Raw genomic sequence first — 24,224 nt, 5'->3', positions numbered from 1 at the left:
TTCCCTGGGCATAAACAGGGCTGTTTCTGAAAACAAACAAAATGGTGGAGTCAAGTTACACACTACTGGAGAGAGTTCCGGGGTCCGTTTCATCTCACAGAGATGAAACATGTCAAGATAAAACAAAAAAAGAAGGTGTAGTTCCAGGTCTTACAAACACACATACACACACACACACCTTGAAAGCATTTTGAACAATGGAAAATTCCCTTAATTAGATCTCGACCGCCACTAACGTCCAAAAAAAGAAAACCTGCCGAGTCATCTCCCACCTTCCTCCTGGGGAGGTACTCATTCCCAGATGGCAGGGCCACACTTAAAAGGACTGCTGCGCCACACTTTCAGTTGCTTAAGGAACCCAAGTGTGAATCAAAATGTACTGTATCCATCTACATACAGAAGTACACAAAGGTTTTACAGTAGGTGTATATCTTAAGGCACTGTTTTGTTTTTGCATTTGTAGGTTTACACTTTTAATCTGATTAGAATCGCAATAATGGCTCAATTGGAATAATGGCTCAATCATTCCGATTCACCAGCCATGTATACGCTGTATACAAATCAGGTCGCCCGCAGTAGTTTCTAAAGCAAAAGCAAAGCAGCAACGGCTATTCCAATCAAACTAGATGAAAAAAAACAAAAAAAAACTGTCCATGTAAACTAGATGCATACGCTAGCTTGCTTATCTGTGGACATTCCAGCCATGCACTAGGATTTCATGGTACACTGAGAGACTGCAGGTGTGATAGGGGCCTGGGGGAGATGTTGGGTTGGCTATGGAGAGAGGAAGGTGACTCAGGCCAGGCTAGGCCAGCAGGATCACACTCCATTTTGTTTGGTAAAATGACTGAATGCATATGTGTGCGTCTTTTCTCTTTGTCTTGTGTGTGCACATGCATGCACAGTCATGCAGTGTGCGTGTGTGTGTCTGTGTACTAGGGATGGGCATCGTTAAGAAATTATCGATATCGATGCCATTGTCGAGTCTGTTTATCGATGCGATTCCTTATCGATTCCCATATCGATTCCTGTACCATTTGCTGAACACTTATAGGACGGCTTTGAGAGTTGTTGGCTTTAAATGTCTAATTTATAGTGGGTTTAGAGAATGAATACCAAGTGTGCAATATCAATACAGAAGTCGAATGCTTTAAAATTTCTAAAAAAGTAAACATTTCTAAAACAAAGCTTTGTATTGGAATCGTTAGTGGAAATGTACGATTCCGATGGATCGGGACGTTTGGAACCGATTCCTAACCGATACCTGGAACCGATTCCCAAGCCTACTTGCATATGTGTGCGTGTGTGTGTGTGTGCGCGTGTGCATACCTGGTACTTCCACGCCGTACACCACCACGTCCTTCATGTCCAGCAGCCGGCTCAGGGTTCCCTCCACCTCAGTGGTGGACACGTTCTCACCCTTCCAGCGGAACGTGTCCCCCGTCCGGTCCTTAAAGTACATGTAGCCATACTCATCCATGATGAGAACGTCACCTGCAGAGAGGATGGAGAGAGAGGGCAGAGCAGAGAGAAAGAAAGACAAATACAGAAAGAAGAGATGGACACAGAGACACAGGGAGGAAGAATTGAAGAAAGGAAACAGAGTATTGTATTAAACACAATTAATAAATGTAAAACCATGTTCTAACTGCATGTGAGCGTCTGACTGGCATTGAATATTCTGTTGACAGAGAATGTGTCATGTTTCTCATTCAATAAAGTAGAACAATGGAAGCATTGCCTCATCAGCAGTTAATTAATCTTAATCCTCAGTCCATTTCCTGTGCACCCACTGACCCAAAACACTGACCAAGACGAGCCCTACATTTCACTGTGTGTGTGTGTGTGTGTGTCACTGAAAAGGTCTGCTTACTTAAGTCATGTAAAAAACAGCTATGTTTTAGATTATTGTTCTGAGCGGACACTTTTGTCCAAAGTGATGTACAACAATAAATTATCATTACAAATTGACAGTTTAGTAGTCCTATAGCCTACATAAAAAGATACACCTAACAGTAATAGACTAAATCATTTGAATAGAATAATAACAGTAGCAAATTGTCATAACAATAATAGCCATAGACATTTGCAAACTATGTAAGACTCTGTAAGGAGAATTAATTAGATAGTTCTAAGGTAAACAGGTGAAAACTGGTTAACATTTCCAACTTATTGCTAAAAGTAAGAGCATTAGGTAAACCATTCCACCAACGTGGAATCATATGACGAAAAGAGTCTTGACTTCGACCTGTTAGTGTTGCTGTTGATAGAGGGCCAACAGAACAGCCGCTCGTTAGCGGACCACAGTGATCTAGAGGGGACATAAAGCTGGATCACAGCATTAAGATTAGGTGCAGATCCTGTAAGTGTCCTGCAGGCCAGAGTGGGGGATTTCCATTTAATTCTGGTTACTATAGGAAGCCAATGAAGACTAACTAACAGAGAAGTTACATGTGTCTTCTTTGGCTGATTAAAGACCAGATATGCCACTGCATTATGAATCATCAGCAAATGGTCTCGCTACATAAGCAGAAAGGCCAGCTAACACTGCATTTTAATAATCCAGTCTGGGAAAGATCCATGGTCTGTACAAGAAGTTGGGTGGCATATTGTGTAAGATGCGTTCCACTGTAATCTTTTGAACATTGCACAGTATAAACTGACATGTCAGTCATACACCCAAGTTACGTGCAGTTTTAGCTGGGGTCAATTAAGATAATTCAAGCAGTATACCGATCTGTTAGGGAATAGCTAGTTAACTGGTAATTGCAGATTTAGCTGAAGGTGAGGCATGTAGAAATCTGAGCAGAAATAGTAGTCACCTGGTGGGACAGAGAGGTTGAATATAATCTGCAAAACGGCAATAGCTGGGGGAGTTCAAGATCTCACCTGAGGAAGTGGTGTAAACGGAAAACACAGGGGGACCAAAAACTGTTCCCTGAGGTACACCTGTATACGCAAGTGTGTGTGTGTGTGTATGTGTGTGTGTGTACACACACAGTCAGAATGGTAATGCTGGTGATACCTGATAGGTAGGCACTGTCTCCTTTCTTGAAGACGCTGTGGGCGATCTTCTTGCTGGTGGCTTGCTGGCTGACATAGCCATCAAAGCGCCGCAGGGGGTCATTCTGGATGATCCGTCCCACCAACTGACCAGGCTCACCTGGAGTAATGTCAGAGGGGGGAGGTTATCAGGGGGTAGCGAGGAGTGGAGAGAGGAAGAGGAGGGGAGAGAGAACAAGAGTAACATCAATAAAAGAAAGAGAGAGGCATATGATAAGATAAGATCATCCTTTAATTGTATTGTTCAGATTCCAGAACTGTTTTGTATCTGCTGATGTGGGCAGTTTCTGATTGATTATCCTATATGGAATGTAATGACTGCTCTGGCAATACAAATGCTTATTTGCCAGGCCAATAAAGCATTTCAATTTGAACTTGAAAAAGAAGGGACATGAAAACAGAGAGAAAGACAAAAAGAGAGGAAAAGAAGAAGCGAGGGAGAGAGAGAGAGAGAGAGAGACAGGAGCAAAGAGAGAGAGAGAGAGAGAGAGATCAAATCAAATCATTAAGAGGAGGTTGAGGGGAATAATAAAGTAATGGAGAGAGGGAGATAAAGAGAGAGATGGAGAGAGAGAGGGGGGGAGATAGAAGAAGAGAGAGAGAGAGAGAGAGAGAGAGAGAGAGAGAGGGAGGGAGAAAGAAAGGAATAGGAATGGATCTGGCTACCGGCCCCTCTGACTCAGCGGTCTGTCTTAAAGTGGACGCAGCACCAATCCTGGTTAGCAATGTCAGATTAAGGTCAGCCTAACCATGCCATGGGTATAACGGAAGCACTTGGTGTCATGACCCCAGAGGCTTTACATGAAGAGGCACAATGGCGCTATTCTGCTGCGCTACTACATTCCTATTTATAGAAGTAGCTGTTGTTTCATTTGAGTTGCTCTTTTCTGATTTATTATTTATTTCAACATTGCTTTACACATTGTAGCATAAGGCCTTGGCTGCGCACATTGACACCTGCTATTGCTATGCTGGAATAGTCCACTTGTATATATACCCTCTGCTGACTGAATTTCCTGAAATAGTCCACTTGTATATACCTCTGCTGACTGAATTTACGTCACTCAGAAACTAGTGTGAAGGGGGGGGGGGCTGAATGAACCATCCATTCCAATGGGAGCGAGACTTCCCAGTTCACTCCAGATGGCAACTGGGTCTAAACAGATGGTGGCCTGAGTGGGTCACACAGTCCACTGGCCTGGAACGACCACACTGAGGGGTAAAGTGAACAGGAAAAAGTTGGGAAATAAAGAGGGGGATATTAAGGGGAGACGGGAGTTGTGGTGCCTGGGTGAGAGAGAGAGAGAGAAAGAAAGAAAGAAAGAAAGAAAGAAAGAAAGAAAGAAAGAAAGAGAGAAAGAAAGAAAGGGAGAAAGAAAGAAAGAAAGAAAGAGAAAGAAAGAAAGAAAGAGAGAGAGAGAGAAAGAAAGAAAGAAAGAAAGAAAGAGAAAGAAAGAAAGGGAGAGAGAGAAAGAAAGAAAGAAAGAAAGAAAGAAAGAGAGAGAGAAAGAAAGAAAGAAAGAAAGAAAGAGAGAAAGAAAGAAAGAGAGAGAGAGAGAGAATGTGTGTGAGAGCAAGAGCAAAAAGGTGTGTGAGGGACTGACCAGGCCCACAGGGGATACACACTCCGTCGGGCCCTCTGATGAGCTCCATGGTCTCCTCGTCCACCTTCACCAGGCGGATCGGGTAGACGTAGGGCAGGATCCGGCTGTTAAAACCACAGGCACCTGTCTGCTCAGGACACACACACACACACACACACACACACACACACACACACACACACACACACACACACACACACACACACACACACACATCAACACAATATGCAATGTAAACACACACAATATTCAAAAGCATGTCCATGTGTGAACAGGCGTCCATGTAACCCAAGCCTAAGAGACAGGAAGTAGCCATGTGTGAGTAAAGGGCTCGTGGTGTGTGTTGGAGATGCAGCATGTTTGTAAACACTAGGAGACACATTAACCCTTAAAGGAGTACCGTCACACCGGTGTGACAGGAATGTTGGGAAATTAACATTCTAAAGAATATCTGGGTTCATTGAATTCAACATAGAATTTTAGAACCTTCAATTGTTGCGGAACTTAGAACGTTAAAAAACCTACACCTTTAAGGGTTAAGGAGACATGGGCGCTCCTTAGGGTTCCATTTGTGTAGGTCTAAGAAAGTCTGTGTGTGTGTGTGACTGATAGTGACCCCTCTAAAGTAGGGAAGTTAAGAAAGTAGGTGTGTGTGTGTGTGTGTGTGTGCTAACGTGTGTCTGTGTAGCTATGGGATCTTACCTTGTTGTGTGTGTGTGTGTGTGTGTGTGTGTGTGTGTGTGTGTGTGTGTGTGTGTGTGTGTGTAGCTATAGGATCTTACCTTGTTATCAAAGTTCCCGAGGCTGCAGTTGCACTCGGTTGCGCCGTAGAATTCGGCGATCTGCGGAACGTTGAAGCGGCCAGTGAACTCCTCCCAGATGGATTGCCGCAAGCCGTTGCCCAGCGCCATGCGTACGCAGTGTTGCTTTTCCGCCTCACGCACCGGCTGGTTGAGGAGGTACCGGCAGATCTCGCCGATGTACTGAACAATCTGAAAAAGCAACACAAACGAATAAACTATCGGAATCTCACCGATGTACTGAAAAATCTGAAAAAGCAACACAAACGAATAAACTACCAAAATCCAGGCTTTTTGAAGTGTAAACAAACATACACATACACAGAGCAGTAGTCAACACATCTTTACATTGACAAAACCCTACATATTGTTATTCTGTCTCAACACATCTTTACATTGACAACACCCTACATATTGTTATCCTGTCTCAACACATCTTTACATTGACAACACCCTACATATTGTTATCCTGTCTCAACACATCTTTACATTGACAACACCCTACATATTGTTATCCTGTCTCAACACATCTTTACATCAACACACAATACACACTGGACATATTATGTGTTTTCATGGGCATCGACTGTTAAGCCTCCAACGCCTGAACAATATGTGATTCTCAATGAGGGCACCTTTCACTCACCTTTTGAGTGAAAAATCATTAATATAATGAAAAGAAAGATTGTGGCAATACACTGATGCCTCTTGGGCAGTAATACATCTTATGCAAAGCAAAGGCATCATGGAATGACCTTTGACGTGTTGTAAAGTTTGTGACGGAACAAATGTTGCAAATGTTTACAGTTATAGGTCACCAAAGACAAACACTGCCTAGTACGCATACAGACAATCTTCTGGCCTCTGCTTTGAGTGAGATAGAGCTGTTTTACAGATAGATAGATAGAGCTGTTAGATAGAGTTGTTTTATAGATCGATAGAGCTGCTAGATAGAGCTGTTAGATAGAGCCGTTTTATAGATCGATAGAGCTGATAGATCGATAGAGCTGTTTTATCCTAAACAGTGCCAGGAACACTGTACTTGCTGTTCGTAGTTGCCATCGTGCTGGCTTAGCAGTCAAGCACTGCTCTGTCCGTACAGATTCTGTTCATTACGTGTGAAATATTTCACCTTAGCCAGTCTAACGGACTGGGAGAAGCACATTAAGTCTCAGGCAGTCATTCAACTCGGCACATTTGTGTGGAGAAAAATCAGGGGGCATATCACAGGAATAAAATGGAGAGGAGTCATTTCCTCACTGATATCATTATTTGCCTCTTTTTTGGATTTCAAAGCATGCTGTAGTGGACCTAACTAATCGATTCTGCTGTGCAGAACACATAGTTCTGTGCATGGTCAGCATCCAAAATGCACTCAACTTATGCAATATGCATGAGCCAATGATGTGAACTTCCATTACTGCTAGCCGGTAAGAGGCCGACACACAGCGCCACACTGACATTTTTAACTACTACTCTGCTTCTCCCAAGATTTCATCATTTATTTTAAGAGGCATGCATTGTGTTCCCATAGACATGCTTTAGTTTATGATACCACAACAATTCTATTTCATCTGCCACTTGTGTAAACAAGGCACAAAGCGCTTCACAGTGAAGGGGGAACCCCACTAACCACTCCCCACATGGCACAGAAGCCATTATGCAGCAGGATGCTCACCGCACACCACACCACAGGCGCTTCCCTGCTACGCTAGGCTTCAGTTCACAAAATATCTCACATCTTATCTGGCAATAGTGTGTGTCCACACTTTGACAAGTTGTTCATTAACCTCACCAAGTACCTCATGAACGTCACGCCATCTCCCACTAACAAAGCCTTTGGTTTCATGATTGTACTGAGTGACTGTGTAAAACATGTTGGTGTGTATGCTGTGCAGCAGTAAGACTGGGTTGATGCCCTAGCTATGACTGTGGCAGCAGCGGTATAGTGGTTAAAGAGCTGGGCTAGCATCCTAGCTATGACTGTGGGCAGCGGCGGTATAGTGGTTAAAGAGCTGGGCTAGCATCCTAGCTATGACTGTGGGCAGCGGCGGTATAGTGGTTAAAGAGCTGGGCTAGCATCCTAGCTATGACTGTGGGCGGTGGTGGTGTAGTGGCTGAGGAGCAGGGCTAGCATCCTAGTTATGACTGGGCAGTGGCGGTAATGGCTAAAGAGCTGGGCTAGCATCCTAGCTATGACTGGGCAGTGGCGGTAGTGGCTAAAGAGCTGGGCTAGCATCCTAGCTATGACTGGGCAGTGGCGGTAGTGGCTAAAGAGCTGGGCTAGCATCCTAGCTATGACTGTGGGTGGCAGTGGGGTAGTGGTTAAGGAGCTGGGGTAGCATGCATTGGCCACAAGAGTTGTAGGTTCCTTTCCCAACTGCCACCGCCGTGCCCTTGTGCAAAGTAATTAACCTTGAGTTGCTCCTGGGAGATTGACACCTGCAATTGATATCTGTAAGTGGCTTTGGATAAAGCCGTCAGCTAAATGCCATGTCTGTCTCTCTGCATGACTGATGCAAAAAGGTGTAAAAAGGTCCACTCACAGTGCAGTTGTATTTGATGCAGTCGTCCCAGAACTTGGAGGCCGAGAACTTCTTTCTGATGACAACGGTCATGCCATGGATCAAACACTGGCCAACTCCAACAATGTTACCTGAGCGAGAGAGAGATGGAGGAGAGAGAGAGAGAGAGAGGGAGGGAGAAAGATGGAGAGAGAGAGAGAGAGAGAGAGAGAGGGAGAGAGAGAGAGATAGAGAGGGAGATTGTTTAAGGTAAAGTGATGCTTCTCTTTGTAGAGCTCTTTTGTAGACTAAAAGCAGCAAACCAAAGGCAACCCCGACAATAAAAATGACCACAAGTACAACACCTGCAACAACCTGCACATATGCCTTTCACAAGCACCAAAAGCATTTTGTTCTTTACTCCATATCAAGTATATTTCACCTTTTTCGTGTCTGTGTGGTTCACACACGTTTAAGCTGCAAACAGGAAGTTGGTTGATCAACTTCCTGTAGCAGTCAGGAAGTATATCAGTGGGCCTACAAGTGAGCTTATCTAACACTATGGCGCTTTTTGATACTAGCTACATGGCTCTCTCCCTGGCCACTTAAACTTTGTTTACGCGTTCACGTGGAGGGTCCGCCATATTAAGGGTCATCCGAAACCAATTACTGTTAAGTGATAGTGTGTTATAAACCCTCCAACGCCGAGTGAACACCGATGGTCACTTGTCGAGGGTGTGCGTCAATTAATGCGGCACGTCATGGAAGGCGTTTCCAAATGTTAGTTCCGCACGAGTAGGCTACAAAGTAGCCTGTAAACAAATCCATGGTTCCGTGATAGCCAGCTTCCGCTAGGGAGAGTGAAGTCCGTCCCAAAGCCGAGTGTGGTATTATAACCCTACGCGCTAATCAAGGGAACTTCAGTTAGCTGCAAGGGTGCTTCCCACCCGAGTTCACTTGGTAATCGAGGGGGAGTGGGTGGGGATTAGTTTCGGAAAGGGCCTAACTTACCTGCAGAGTGGTAGAGAGGTAAACAGTCGTACAGGACATCATCTGGAGTCATCTTGAACCCGTAGTATACCAGCGCAGCCATGCGGTAGTATCTAAAGGAACACATTTAGAAGTTGGGGATTTAGCAGACGTTTTCATCCAAACCATCCGATAACAGACTTGTCACATTCGGAAGATGACCCTGGGTCAAAGTCTGAGTGTGGGGGGTGGGGGGTTACGACAGCACCACAGAGGTGATATGAAGAGAGATTTAAAGCCCGGCAGATAGCTTTTACAAAGAGCTTTTTATATATTAGTGAGCTGAAGAGTTTGAGAAGAGAGCCCCCCTACCTGCTGTGAACTACGATGGCAGCTTTGGGGAGCCCCGTGGTCCCAGAGGTGTAGATGTAGAAGAGGCGATCTGAGGAGACAAAAATGAGGGGGGTTGGGAAAAACCATCGGAGAAACACAAAGACCCATCTGCAATACACACACCTACACACACATACACACACATGAACACACACACACACACACACACACACAAGCACAGACACGAGCACACAGACACGAGCACACAGACATGAGTGTGCGCACATCCATACACACACACACGCACAGAAATGTCCAAAAGGGTACCACCTAGTAACCCCAAGGAGGATTGCATGCTCTTTCTTTACGTGTTCTCTAGAAAGTCAGTCATTCCAGTCGTCTACCACAGAAGAATCCAACATTTGATGGTTTCAAAATGGTTTCAGCAGAATACTGTTATTTGTAGTGGTGCACAGTTGCTGGTGGGTGATTGGCAGCCTGACCTGTGAAGCCGCGATCTGGTTGGCTGGGCAGGTGAGAGGGGGCGGCGTCCAGGAGCGGTTCCAGGCGCTCTGTCCCTTCCGGGACCTTTTTGGAATCGAAGTCCCCAGAGCACAGCAGACTCACGGTCTTCCCCATGGAGCTGTGCACCTCACACATGGCTGGAGAAGATCACACAAGCACACACACACGCATGCATGCACACATACACAGAGAGACAGAGAGAGAGAGAGAGAAAATGAGAGATACACAATCAGAACCAGAATCAGAATCAAACATCCGAATCCGGCCTGCACAATGATACAGGAAGGATTCTACTGACTAGAAGAGGACGTGCCTATATTCATAATCATAACAATATCTAAATGATAACAAAATTATGTCTATGCTAGCCTGTTAGCCTGTTTATAATCATAATGATATCTAAATGATAACAAAATGATGTCTATAATCATAACAATATCTAAATGATAACAAAATGTTGTCTAAGCTAGCCTGTTAGCCTGTTTATGATCATAACAATATCTAAATGATAACAAAATGTTGTCTAAGCTAGCCTGTTAGCCTGTTTATGGTCATAACGATATCTAAATGAAAACAAAATGATGTCTATAATCATAACAATATCTAAATGATAACAAAATGTTGTCTAAGCTAGCCTGTTAGCTTGCAGTGGCAAATAGCAGATGCCCTTTGCACTCTTAAATCGCAAGCAGACATGCCACAAGCACAGTTGGCACCATTAATTGGTATTTAATAACTTCTGGTATTATATGACTGACTACATTTATGGTTATGGTTGTGGTTGTAGTATTTAGCAGATGCTTTTGTCCAAAGCGACTTACAGAATATGAACATTACAATAGTTAGGACATAGTTAGGATTGTAAGCATGTTTGCCATTTTTCTCAAAGAGTTTGAAAAGTACACGCCATTGCAAACATACCAGCCATGCCTAAACACACCGCGTCAACTCACACCTACTTTGCTCATGTGCTAGTGCTTATGTCATAGGCATTTCCCTCGGAATCTCTGCAGTGACTCTGAAAATCTATATAAAAAGAACAAGATGTCTTCTGTTGTGCCAGTCCTTTCTGCCTCATTTCAATTCAAAGGAAGGAATCTACTAGTTGGCTATACATCAACTATCGCTTTTTGGCTGATGTATAGCCATTCATCAATCGTACATCAATCAATGCTTTGTTGTTGAAGTCACCATAGGATAGATACCTTGTAAAGTAGCCATATAGCATCACAATGTACAGTATTTATGGTTTATATGCTCCATCTTTCTCATCTGTATCCTGACGTTGTGTATATTGTGCTCGTCTATACCTTGTTTTTTGTTCCTTTAGATAAAAGTGTCAGCTAAATGACTAAATGAAAATGTATGTAAATGTAAATATTATCCATTCAAATGCAATATAATAGTATATGATAATATGATGCATCTGATGATATGTGTGTACATACTTGAACAAAACACATATACACACGTTGCCCTGTAGGAATTTTTACCACAGCCACCTTCCCATCACTTCCTCATCCTCGTCGTTGTCCTCCTCCTTACCTTCAGTGAGCTCGCTGCCGAACACCACGGCCTTGGCGTTGGAGATGTTGATGCAGTGCACAAGGGCCTCGAGGCGCAGGTTGAAGTTGATGAGCGCAGCCTCCACGCCAATCTTGGCCATGCCCAGCCACAGGCCCACGTACTGCGAGCGGTTCTCCATGAATATGGCCACCACGTCGCCCTCCTTGAAGCCGCGCTGCAGCAACAGGTTGGCCACGCGGTTGGAGTACGTGTCCAGCTGACGGAAGCTCCAGGACTCGCCCGTGCCCTCGAAGATCAGCGCCGTCTTGTCGCCGTGCCGCTTCACCGACTCGGCGAAGATCTTGGGGATGGTGTTCCGCTGCCGCAGGTGCCGCTTCACGTTCAGCTTCACCTTCAGCAGGACGCCGGCCGCACTGCAGACCACAGTTAGAGATCCACCGGTCAGTCACAGAGCTACCACTGGGCTACAGTCTATATATATATATATATATAGTATAGATTACAGTCCTATCCATATATAGATTATATATACACATATAAATCTCTCTCTCTCTGTGTATATATATATGCAGTATATATATACATATATATAACTTTTTACGCCTTTTGCACTTGTAATAATGTAATTCTTTGCATGTCCTTTTGCACACCACACACATTTGCATGCACATATTTATACAAACACTTCATTCTGCATTTTTACATTTTACAAGCACTTTGATTACTATTTTTATCACTATTCTTATTAAGAGGATTTTTTGTTTTTTGCACACATTGTCTGTAAAACACTTTGCCACTTTGAGCAGGATTCTATTATGAAAGATGCTTTATGCATAATCACTGCACAATTGTGGGATTGGTGGGATTGATTGGTGATGAAGATGATTAAAACTGGGTTGGATGTGTTGTTGCAGTGATCTGGCAATATGAAACATCACAACAGCACACAAGAACTAAATTAAGTAAAGCTATTTATGCAAGGAACCTAAAAGACACTAGAACACAATCAGATACCCTTAAAGCCACCCAGAGTGACCCAAAACCATTCCTTACAAAAATATTTCCGTTACACATTCTTATGTAAACTTGAGGAATGGATGAATAATCTAAAGAACTGTCAAATATGAACTAGGATATGATAGAGCTCAAGATAACTTGTGATAAACAAGATAAAGGCCAGATAACGGATAAAGAATAAAGAACTTACAGTTGACATTCTATCTACTTTCCAAAGTCCATTTGAGAAAGGTAAACTTTTGCATGACCAATTGTGTGCCTACAATTACCACTTTTACTTGATTGTCCAGATTCTGAGCATTCTTTTAATAGTTCAACTCAAGCATACTTCCTGAATAATCGTGTCTTAATATCACGTCAGTGGCTGTGACTCGGCTACAGTAAGATCAGGAATGAGGTGAATTGTAAATGACTGAACGAATGATAAATAAGCACCAAAATGGGCAACACTCATACAGTGTAAGAGGAAGTAAGAGACTTTAGACTGCACACTGAAACACAACGTGGTCTAGCCAACGACGACAGGACAGGACAGGACAGGAGTGATAGTGGAGTCTCTACAGTAGATAACGACCGAGCCACTCTGCAGTGGGGCCGTGCCCAGCTCTGGAGCCTTGGTCAAGGGCACAGCACAGCAGATTTATGGGCTTCTCCCTGATCTAACGTCCTGTACTGCGGAGATGTCGGACCGTTTTATGGCACAGTTTAAAAAAATATAAATAAAAAAAAACAGAGTACCCGGAGAGAGCAGCACAGGACCAAATCAGGAGAGTGAGGTGAGAGAGATGAAAGCTCAGGCCCTGGCTACACCGGGAGCACCACTAAAGCGCTCTTTTCGTGGAGTGTAAAAATAGTTTTAGAAGATTGGTTTATTTTTTTTAGAATGTACGCACCGCTATCACGACTGATGTAGACAGTTCCATTGATTGTAGTGGAAGCTAATTGTTGCAGCAGACGCTACATGAATGGATCGCTTCAGTTACGTCCAGACTATATTTACATTTACTTTTGGCGTCCAGACTATATTTATCATTTAACAGACGCTTTTATCCAGTGACTTACATATGTCAATTATAGTTTTTTTCAACTGCTTACACACAAAAGTTTTGCTTGTCACACTATTTTCTAAACATGTATTTCAAACACCAAACCCACACCAAGTCCGCAAAACCGTACACTAATTCTCAGTGTTTAACTCAGTTTTCAATTTTCTAAAACACATGTTGCAAAACACCACACACAATTTTCTACCTAACTCACACAAATCTAAGAGGAAGTAACTTGATTTCATTTTTCAAACACAACCTATCAAAATGATAAGTTATGTGCCCTATACGATTTGGCCTATGTGCCCAAATACGCCCCGAACACACATACACAGTAATATATTTTCTTTAGAAAAAGCAAAGTAATTTGATAGTAGTTAGTAATTTCTTTACTGTGAATTCTGTCTTTGGCCAAATCAGCTTTTTCAAAACTGAAAAATGTACATCTGGTGGCCATTGTATGTTGCTTCCTTTTTCTTGTTGGCTGTAAAATACCATATTCACAACAGCAAATTATTTGGGAAAAATATGTTTTGGTTTCAATATTGCTTGCACTTTTACTGTGTATTTCAACTTCTTTCTGTAGATGACTTTCACTCTTGTATGGAAATAAACTGTACATAGAAGCCAATGAAAGAAAGAAGAGCTTTGGGTTTTGAGCAACATTGTGTACATGATTAATCCAAAATGTCATATTATGACAAAAGTGTTTATAATGTGAGGTGAATGTTTGCTTAAGAGATGTGTTTGACATTTTGAATGTTGTGTGTCATTTTGCTGGAGATTTGAGGCATTTTGTGTGAGCAATTGTGGGTTTTGTGTGTGGAGTTTTGAAAAATAGACACAGAATTTTGAAAACGTGTGTAAACAGTTGTAAAAAACTGTATATTATAAGGGCCATTCTCCCCCGAGCAACTTGGGTTTAAGTGCCTTGCTCAAGGGCACAACAGAGGAAGCCAGGAATTGAATTTAACCCACAACTTTTCAGGCTACTGCTTGCTAGCCCAGCTCCTGAGCTACTGCACTACCACCGCCTGTCTAAGACTACAATAAAAGAGAATCCCTGTGTGTGTCAATAAGATATAAAAGAAACAAAGTGGCTCAGTAAGAGAATGGTGTGAGGAGAAAAAAGTATATCAGAGAGAAAAAAAAACATATCAGAGACACTTCTTTTGACAGTTTAGAATTATTCCATCACCAAATGTGTTTGGGAGGCCTCCTCCCGATGGAGATTCAGAAATAACCACCAAGCTGGTGTTGCAATGACCCTTAGGGAAGAGTGCCAGTGGCATGACCTTTGACCCTTAAGCCACAGAATGGAGTAGAATGGGAATGGCGTCATGCCCCAGTCCCAGAGACCTCGAGTAACCCACAAACTACACACTGGGGGAAAGTTTGCTTGTGACACTGACCGGCGATTACGGTGACCACAACTTCTGCAAAACTGCCAAATTTATGCCTACATGATCATTGTAGGAGAATTTCTTCACATGTGAGGCACTTGTTGCAATAATGGTTTGATGAAATCTGCGTGGCTTCATAGACGGTGAAGCCCATAAGGAGAGCTAATTCAGGCTAATTCAGGACTTCTGGCTGAGCCAGCAACTCCTCTCCCCGTGAGGGTACAGATGGCTCCCAATCCTCCGCCACAGTCTTACAAATGACACAGAATATCCTAGAGTGCCTGGTTGTCGAGGAAACAATCCGATTTGTGTTTTAAAAAACATTATATCTGATTCTTACAAACCAGACTGCCATCACCAACCCTCACCCTTTCTTTGCTAGAGATAATGCCATATAATACTACCATAATCATGTAATTAAAACTACTAGTAGTAGTAGTAGTAACTACTAAGCATAACTACTACTACTACTTCATGTAGAAATTTACTCTCTAAAATTGTGTTTTGTCTACATTCTCTACTTTATAGTTAGCATTTAAATACATTAAATACAAACTCCATCAACAACACAATGATGTTATGTGTCTGTGTGTCTGAATATGCATGTGTGCGTGCATACAGTATCTATACTTCACTATTTAGTATAGCCTATAGTTAGTAGGCAGACGTCTCGGTTGTACAGCTCTTACTGTTGGTGTTTATAGCTTCATATCTCACTTCAGGTCATAACGGCTCTTTTACAATCTAGACCTTTGTCTCAATCAGTCACTGCGTACAGTTTCAACCAAAGATTCTAGAACAGAGCTCTGTTCTAGAATCTTTGGTTTCAACTGACTGGTGGGGAATTATTTTAGACAAACCACAGCTTCACAGTGTGTCAGCATGACACTCAAAGATCAAGAGATATGTCAATGATATGTGTTATAAATATCTATAAGTCACTTCAGAGGACTACACAAAGGTAACAAGGAGGATCCACTGGGCGCTGGTCTATATTTTTTCCCCCCCCAACGTACAGTACAGGCCAAATGTTTGGACACACCTTCTCATTTCAATGCGTTTTCTTTATTTCATGACTATTTACATTGTAGATTCTCACTGAAGGCATCAAAACTATGAATGAATACAAAGTTATTTGGCCCACAGATGAATATTTGTCAAGTTATGGCTTGCTGAATATGGTATTAAATAAAAAAAAAAATAGCAACTTTGAAGAAACTAGAATATAAGACATGTTTTCAGTTATTTCTCACTTTTTTGTTAAGTACACAATTCCACATGTGTTCATTAAGTTTTGATGAATCTACAATGTAAATAGTCAAGCAAATAAAGGAAACGCATTGAATGAGAAGGTGTGTCTAAACTTTTGGCCTGTACTGTACGTGCAGCGATCACATCTGGTGTAGCCAGTTCCACTGATCATAGTGGAAGCTAATAGTTTCAGCAGACACAACTCAACTTCAGTTACGAGCCTGGTGTAGCCTTCCTTGGGGCAGCCGTGGCCTACTGGTTAGCGTTTCAGACTTGTAACTGGAGGGTTGCCGGTTCGAATCCCGACCAGTAGGAATTACTGAAGTGCCCTTGAGCAAGGCACCTAACTGCTCCCCGAGCACCGCTGTAGCAGGCAGCTCACTGCGTTGGAATTCCTGCTATGTACGTACACTGGTCTTGATGCACAAGAAAATGCTGATTTTCTAGTTTGAAGGCTTACAAACAAAACAAAGAAACCTATTATTACCATAAGCAGGCCTGACATTTTCACAACACTCCAGACACATACCTGCATATCTACAAACCCTTTTTTGTATGAATGCGCGACCAGCATGTGACAGAACAGGTCATGAAGCAAACTGGCTAACTTAAAGGCATGGAGACCCACGCACGCACACTAATAATGGGTGGGTCTCTAGAATTCGGGAACGTAGGCGAACGTTTGCGAATGTTTGCAAACAGTTTTCTGTTTGCCTTGAGTTCTCGGCGTACATTTGCAAACACTTGCAAACAGATTTGGATGGAGAGTTACAGTACTATTCAGATGGAATGTTTACACAAAATCTTTCAAATCTATCTCTTCATATAAATATGTTCGCCGCGAACATTCTCCCTTTGTTCAAGGAATTTGAATGCACCTCAGGTTTCAAAACCCACAGTGCACAAAAAAACTCCCCAACAGCAAGTCCCATCTGTGGCATGTGTTTTTAAATGTGATTCTCAATCTTGAGTGTGTGTCTGTGTGTGTGTGTGTGTGTGTGTGTGTGTGTGTGTGTCTTCCAGTGCCCCCCTGTCCCCCTGCTTTGCATGTTTTCCATATGATCCATGTTTTGCATGCTCAGCTGACTGAACTATTGGTCAGGTTTCAACCAGGTGCACTTGTAGCAAGGACAAACTGATGGTTTCCTCAGGAAGGCTCAGTATTGGGGTTTTGGACCCCTGGTTTAGAGAGACAGAAGTGTTTCTTGGGGTGGCACTACCGGAGGAGTACTCACTGGAGATCTCTCCCAACCGTCTTCATGAAGACGTGCAGGAACTTGTACCCCCCGGAACCCAGGTAAAAGATGAGGATGGCAGGCAACACTTGATACCACGGCAACCCCAGCATCAGCCGGAAAAGGAAGAGGAGAACGGTGCAACACGCCAGACGCATCATCCTGAAAAAGAGAAGGAAGGAAAGAAAGAAAGAAAGAAAGAAAGAAAGAAAGAAAGAAAGAAAGAAAGAAGTAATTTTGCTTTTAATGCATAGTGTCTTTAAGGCCATCATTTATTTATTTGTTTATTTAAAATGTTCAATGCACTTTAATTGACATTTTTTGTTTACACTCAAAATGAAAATGTGCCAGAGATAGCAAAAAAGCTCATTTTCATCTGTAGTTCCTTGTCCATGTAGTCATGATTTCTAGATTTCTATTAAAACTGCCGTTTTTTGGGTTAAGAGGCTGACATATAAACCCTGCCACCACAGGGTAGTTGATGAGAGACACACATAACATTTCAGTGATATACAGCTTTATCAATACGAATTGCAGGGCCAATAAACGACAATCACAGGACTCTTTTTAGGAACTCGGTGTGATCTCAAACATCCCAGACATGCAAAGATAAATTCGAATCGGACCTTTGACACAGAGTTCACACACAGAGACAAACTCACAGTCAACGCCATTCAAGTAGTGACAGGTGCATTAGGTTTTATGCCTTGCCCTTGTAGGAACCTCTGATGGTCCAGAAAACCTACACATACTGTACAGGAACTGCTTATAACATACAGGCTGAGTGCATTGTCATCCCTCTAATGGTAAAAGCTAAATAATTTATGGCAGGATTATCAGGATATCAAACATCCCGTTTTCAAAGAGACGTCAAATGAAGTGGAGTGTTAGTTCAGTGGCTTTCTGATAACCCTGCAAAGCCAGATTCAGATTTGCCTTCGTGTTTCCTCATTAGACTAATGAAAGGTATGGTCCAACTGCTGCAGCTTCATATATTTACCATCATGACAACTGCATATATACTTTCTACTACACCAATGCAGCCTATTTATTTTAGAATGAAAAAAGCAACACAGTCGAGGTGAAATCCTCATTAAACAGTTTCAAGGCTGAAAATAATGAAAATGAACACTGCCCTATAGAATTTCAACGTGATGTCCCAGTCAGTGCTACCCAATACAGTACACACATTTACTAATTAAAGAGCAGTAGCGTCGAACCATGGCCTTGGTAAAAAAACTGGGTTGTTTTTATTGACACCAAGTTCATATTTACAAACAGAAACATAAACAATACAAAAAATAGCGCCTTTGCGTAATTGTAAGCCTTTATTGGTGCGGGTCGTTTTGATCAGCCACATCTTGAGACAACGAATGTAAACAGGGAAACCTGCGTTGATGACGGGCGATTTGAGGAAGGGACCACACACCTGCCGTACACAAACGACCTCCTCGTCTGCAGCGCACTTCAATCCCCCAGCCTTTTATCTGCCCGATTATGACGCATGCCACGTTTCACAAAGTGGACACAGGAATTATTTAATTTCAGAAACATAACGGGGTGTGAGAGGCGACCAAGTGATTCACAACTACAGTAAACGGGTCCGGAAATTTCAACACGCGCATTCGCAGCAGCTTCCCTACTGCAGTAGACTAACGGCGGAATGATTGGCAAATATGTAAGCTCAACCCACCACCAGAACATGCCATGTGGGGGACTGGGCCATTTCTCTGACTGAGACGCTACAAAGAGGCCAATCGAGTTCGGCTTACATGGTCAAACCTACGATTGTATCAATCGTCCACCTGATTCCCATTTTTTATATTAAGTTGGCTATAGTATGAGAAAGTGAGATTGTAGATACGTATGACTGTGCGCAACTGCTCCGGCTATCTCGATGCTGGTGTGGTAGATAGCCAGCAACCCCTCCTTATTGTCTGAATGCGCGTCAGTTACGCTGTCATTACAGGCCCGGTCGTTAAGGGCACCACAGGGTCTGTCAGATGCTACCGGAACGGGTGCCATCCAAACCCCACAAAATGCACCATGAGCTAGCAAGGTTGTTAAAGGACAGTTTGAAAAACCCTGAGCCTGCTCACGCTATGGCTTGTCTAAAATAACAATCAAGAGGCCGGAAACGGACCGTTTCAAGAGACACAAAAACCCAAATATCTGCCAGCCTTAAGCTGTGCCATACCTGGTCATCTGTCTCCACAATCACGTAATGTGAGTAATTATATGCCTGGAGTGGAACCCGTTCCGTAGAATTCCACCTTGATCGGCTTAGCGACCGCTTCCCCTGCTCAGGCGTCTTCTTGCGTTGATAGACACACACACCGGTCTTCAATGAAAGCGTTCTCTTCTTCCTGGCTGATAGTACCGAATACGCGTGGCGCACACGGTCGACTTTGCCCCCGTTATTTCATCTGTCCATGGTTTTCACGATAAACATTTTACTCGCCTCATTGTTTCAGAGTGCTCTATGGCTACGGTAATTCAAATGACCTTATAATTTTCTTAGGTGAGCCCGCCCCGCCGTGTACACCGGCTCTATGTGTTAGTATTGATTGACGCGCACTGGACCAATCCCGTCGTTCGTAGCCAGTCGTTTCACCCCGGGGGGGTGGAGCCTGCTTGAGAGAGAGATTGTACTGTCAAGGAAATGCGGTCCAGTCGACGAATCATGCCGTTGTGTATGAGGCAGTTTCCACCCGGTAGTGACAAGGCTGCGCTGCAGGACTACAGGGCGCGTTCAGAGGGAGAGAGGGGAAAAAATAAAAACGGTAAGAAATTGTAGGGTGGGGAATCTGCGCGCAGTCAAGCCATCAACATCCGAGGGCCTGTTAAGAAGCGTCTTGGCTAGGCTACGTTATAGCTGTGCTGGAGCCAATGCTGCGCAGTGCGCACAGGCTTCACAGCCCTCAACAAGGCTTCTTCTGTTTAACCCTTGTGTTATCTTCAAATCTTACCGACACTCTTTATCCTTGGGGTCAATTTGACCCCAGCTAAATAAACCCTCAGAAAATGATTATAATTAATATTGTTACTCAGTTTTTTTTGTGACAGGTACTTAACAAGAGTGTAATAACCACTATCAAAAGCTACAAAACAATCTCGCCCCCCCACACCCCTTTATGAACCTTGGAACTCTGGCTGGCAATATTGCCCATCCAGTGTCAGCAGCCCAAAGGCTTGCTGTTGCTTCCCCTTTTGACTTATACAGTCCTGCCAAAATGACTTATATGTAAAATGTACTTGTGTATGTTATAATGATAATAACAATATGTTCTCATACTATTCAAACTAGATGTACCGCATAGCGATACAAAATATGACCGCCGCTCAGTCCTGTACATCCATTCCGCGAAAATAAATCACATTAACTTAATCAATTTGTCTCCATCTTCTATTCCATCCCCCACTCTTGAAACTTTTGTGTATGCTTGTTTGGCATTTGTGTTTGCAGGGCTACACAGAAAGTAGCCTACTGGCGCTGCAAAGGTGAATAGATTTGTAGCACTTGCCAAAAAAATTGTAGCATTGTTATAAAACCTTTAAAATCTCTAAACAATCACAAGTAGGGCAGTTCATCACAGTCCATCCATCGCAACTGGACTGATGAAAGGTACACCTAGGCTACATTGTATTTGGGAAAAGCAGAAGGTAGCAGCATAATGTATGTATGTATGTATTTATTTATTTATTTATTAAACAAAACAATCCCTCCTGTCAGATCCATGCAGTTTTCAACAGCTATCAAGAAGAGAGGTCATGTCATGGTTTTTTGTGAATGTTTCTTCTTCTACATATGCAAGAGTTATAGTGTGTATATATATATATATATATATATACATACCATTTATTTATTTATTTATTAAACAAAACAATCCCTCCTGTCAGATCCATGCAGTTTTCAACAGCTATCAAGAAGAGAGGTCATGTCATGGTTTTTTGTGAATGTTTCTTCTTCTACATATGCAAGAGTTATAGTGTGTATATATATATATATATATATATATATATATATATATATATATATATATATATATATATATAGTCATCTAGTTCATATGATATTCAACTTAATTGTCAATGCACAAATTAAATACCAGTAGTCTAAAACAAAATGCAGTTTTACCCAGTGGTGCAAATAACTGACATGTCCAAAAGGGCCATGAAGTGGACACTTCTAAATGGGACCCACTGTACAGTAGCTGAAGGTCTGTGGCTAAAGCAGCCATAATGAAGAAAGTGTTATCATTGTTTGGATAGGCTACTTCACACACACATGCTTTTTAATCGCATAGACTACTACCAAGCTGGAATCAAAGCACATCAGATCCCCTCTCCCACCCTAAACACGCACTTTGAACAAACAAAAAGCGTCTCAGTCTCACGGTAGGCTATAGCCATAGGCAAAACTGTATCGGACCGGTGTAACGTTGGTACTAAATCATCCATCGCAAAGAATGATTTTTGTAGCACGTGCAACAAATATGTGTAGGTACAGCCCTGCCCTGTATCAGAGGCGGACAGAGTACACTTCATTACTTGAGTAAAAGTACAGATACGCTTTGCTAAATTTTACTCAAGTACAAGTAAAAGTACAACAGTCAGATGTCTACTTAAGTAAAAGTACTGAAGTACTTGAGTATCAAGAGTACAAGTAGCCTACATTTTCTAAATATTGCATTGCTACTGCCACAGTGCTTACATTTATGTACAGAAACGTCTTACATGGAGTTATGAAAAATGTTAATGTTAATACCTTGGAGAATGTAAAATGAATGGGAAGTAAAATCAAGTCATTTTCATCTTTTTACCATGTTGCCAGAGATGGGCAGTATTTCTAATACATGAATTTAAAATACGTATTTCAAATACAAAATACTATTTTGTAATTGAAACCCTTGAAGCGAAAACTATCATTAACTTGTTCAGAAAATTGAAATAGTCTGGCGAGGTGAGGCCACAGGTTGGCACATTCCCGTGATGGACCTGCTGCGTCTTCATCCATGGTTTCGTCTCTTATCTAAATCTGACCATGGAGTTGATTTTGGCGGAAAGCTGAAGGTGATTGCTAGGCTGTCCCAATCAGTGGCGCCTGCACAATCCAATCACGTTTGAGAGGGAAATAACAAATTGAGGGTTTCCGATTTTTCTTTTTTCCTTTTTTTTAGAAGTAGGAACGGCGGTTATGCATAGAAATGTAGTCGAGTAAAGAGTAGGCCTACAATATTTGCCTCTCAAATGTACAGTAAAGTCATGAGTACTTCCCAAAAATGATACTCGAGTAAAGTACAGATCCCTCAAAATTGTATTCAAGTACTGTAGGGCCTACTCAAAATGTAATGTAAATGTACTTCGTTACTGTCCGGCTCTGCCCTGGATACATCTCTCAACGTGCGCTCTAAAACATTTGGTTTAAATGGAGATGTATATCATCACGGGTGCGTTAATAAATCTACATTGCGGCGAATTGACACGATCTTATTCAATTTGACGAATTTATGTTTCAGTCCTAGTTACTTTACTTTGAGCCATGCTCTTCCTTACTTGAATCACCTTTGAAAATAGAGGATTGAAGTAGCCTAGTGGGTGTTTGGGAATGAACGTTGACTCAGATACTTTTTGAGACTTTGAGCAGAAATGTCCCAGCCCGGTGTAGGACGCATCATAGACAGGTTATCTTTCAGGTAGTCATTTTTTAAAATTCCACGTTGTCTTTAAACTTCCGGTCGGCTAGCTACGTCTATTTAGCCTACATAATAACACCATGGATAACACCATGGATAACACGGCAGAGGATAGAGAGGCTAACTTGGGAGGAAAACGACAAATGCCATCAGGAGGTCAGATTGCAATATTGTACTTCGCTATAGGCTATTCACCCCTACGGAGTGGGTAGACATATGCGGCAGTTGCCGCTGTATCATATGGAGAAACTGTTTGGTAACTAGTTTAGAAAGCCATTACAGAACAGCCGCTCCAAAGTCAGTGTTTTCCTAACTTCAGATAGGAAAGGTGTATAACAGAAATGTCTTAAGTCACCAAAATCCTAAATAAACATTCCTAACTTCATGATGACCCATAACATATGATGCCAGTCATCTCGATAGAGCTCTGCTATCTCAATGTATCGCAATGGATGTACTGCTCAATCGGAAGTTCGGAGACTGGGCAAAGCGCCCCCCATGTTTGCGCGCGGAATAAGGTGACTATTTTCCATTAGAAAACCACCACGTTAGCGAACGTGTTGTGGCTAACTCACTTAGCTCCTGCTAGTAGCCTAGGTTATGGTCATAAGAGAATGGGATGACAGTCGAAAGATAGAATTAGTGCTGTTATCAATTTGCTTGGTAGCCTATAACCGCATTTATGGTTTTCTAATACATAATAAAATTGGCCTCCATCACTCAACCAATGCTAACGGTAACATTATTTTACCTACCTCCTAGGCTATAGCTTACAAGATTAACGTAGCCTACCTGCAGTCAAATGCTGATAAACATTCTCAGATTTATTTCGGCTTCAAGAAGAAATGGGAATTACATTTAATGTGGAAATCATCCTACCCTTATTAGACGTTCTCTCTATACAGTGTTGTCCTTATCTTTCCAAACCACTTTCATTAACTTCCAACAAAATTACGTCTCACTGCAACGATGTGCCATCTGGTGGACAAACGACTACGTAACGCCAATACTGGAAATGCTGCCATCTCATCGCCATCTAGTGGTTGCGTTCCTAGAGTTTAGCGGAGTGGATGGGATTTTTTTTTAGAAAAAATATATCTCGGTGCACATTGGGATCTTAATTTAATACCTTCCATATGTTAGGCACTGGGGTCACCTCTATTGCCTCAAGTGGTCATACCTTATTTTTAGGATTAGTTGGATTGTTTTGAGTTTTTGTGGTAACATCAGAGAGGGTTAAAGCGGAGCTAG

The 24,224-nt window shown here is 42.4% G+C and overlaps 1 protein-coding gene across 3 annotated transcripts in view; it reads right to left on the bottom strand.

Annotated features, from left to right (window-relative positions):
* slc27a4 (solute carrier family 27 member 4) overlaps positions 1-23,947 on the bottom strand; it is a 30,301-nt gene extending 6,354 nt beyond the window's left edge. For 2 of the 3 annotated variants that reach the window (XR_006021591.1, XM_042059405.1), the window contains exons 1-11: positions 19,475-19,784; positions 17,278-17,439; positions 11,344-11,738; positions 9,777-9,935; positions 9,313-9,382; positions 8,983-9,074; positions 8,014-8,123; positions 5,450-5,659; positions 4,668-4,794; positions 3,026-3,163; positions 1,330-1,494 (exon numbers count right to left, since the gene is read on the bottom strand). Coding sequence is in view for 2 of the 3 variants with exons in the window: in XM_042059405.1 (XP_041915339.1) it covers positions 1,330-1,494; positions 3,026-3,163; positions 4,668-4,794; positions 5,450-5,659; positions 8,014-8,123; positions 8,983-9,074; positions 9,313-9,382; positions 9,777-9,935; positions 11,344-11,738; positions 17,278-17,439; positions 19,475-19,482 (1,636 nt within the window). In the remaining variant the exon portion in view is untranslated. Of the gene's footprint in view, positions 1-1,329; positions 1,495-3,025; positions 3,164-4,667; positions 4,795-5,449; positions 5,660-8,013; positions 8,124-8,982; positions 9,075-9,312; positions 9,383-9,776; positions 9,936-11,343; positions 11,739-17,277; positions 17,440-19,474; positions 19,785-23,852 lie in introns of those variants that run through there. The other variant, XM_042059406.1, reaches the window with a different exon arrangement.
* Positions 23,948-24,224: the final 277 nt, after the last annotated feature.

The sequence above is a fragment of the Alosa sapidissima genome, chromosome 13 (genome assembly GCF_018492685.1).
Source record: "Alosa sapidissima isolate fAloSap1 chromosome 13, fAloSap1.pri, whole genome shotgun sequence".
NCBI lineage: Eukaryota > Metazoa > Chordata > Actinopteri > Clupeiformes > Clupeidae > Alosa > Alosa sapidissima.
This window is presented reverse-complemented; position numbering and strand designations above follow the sequence as displayed.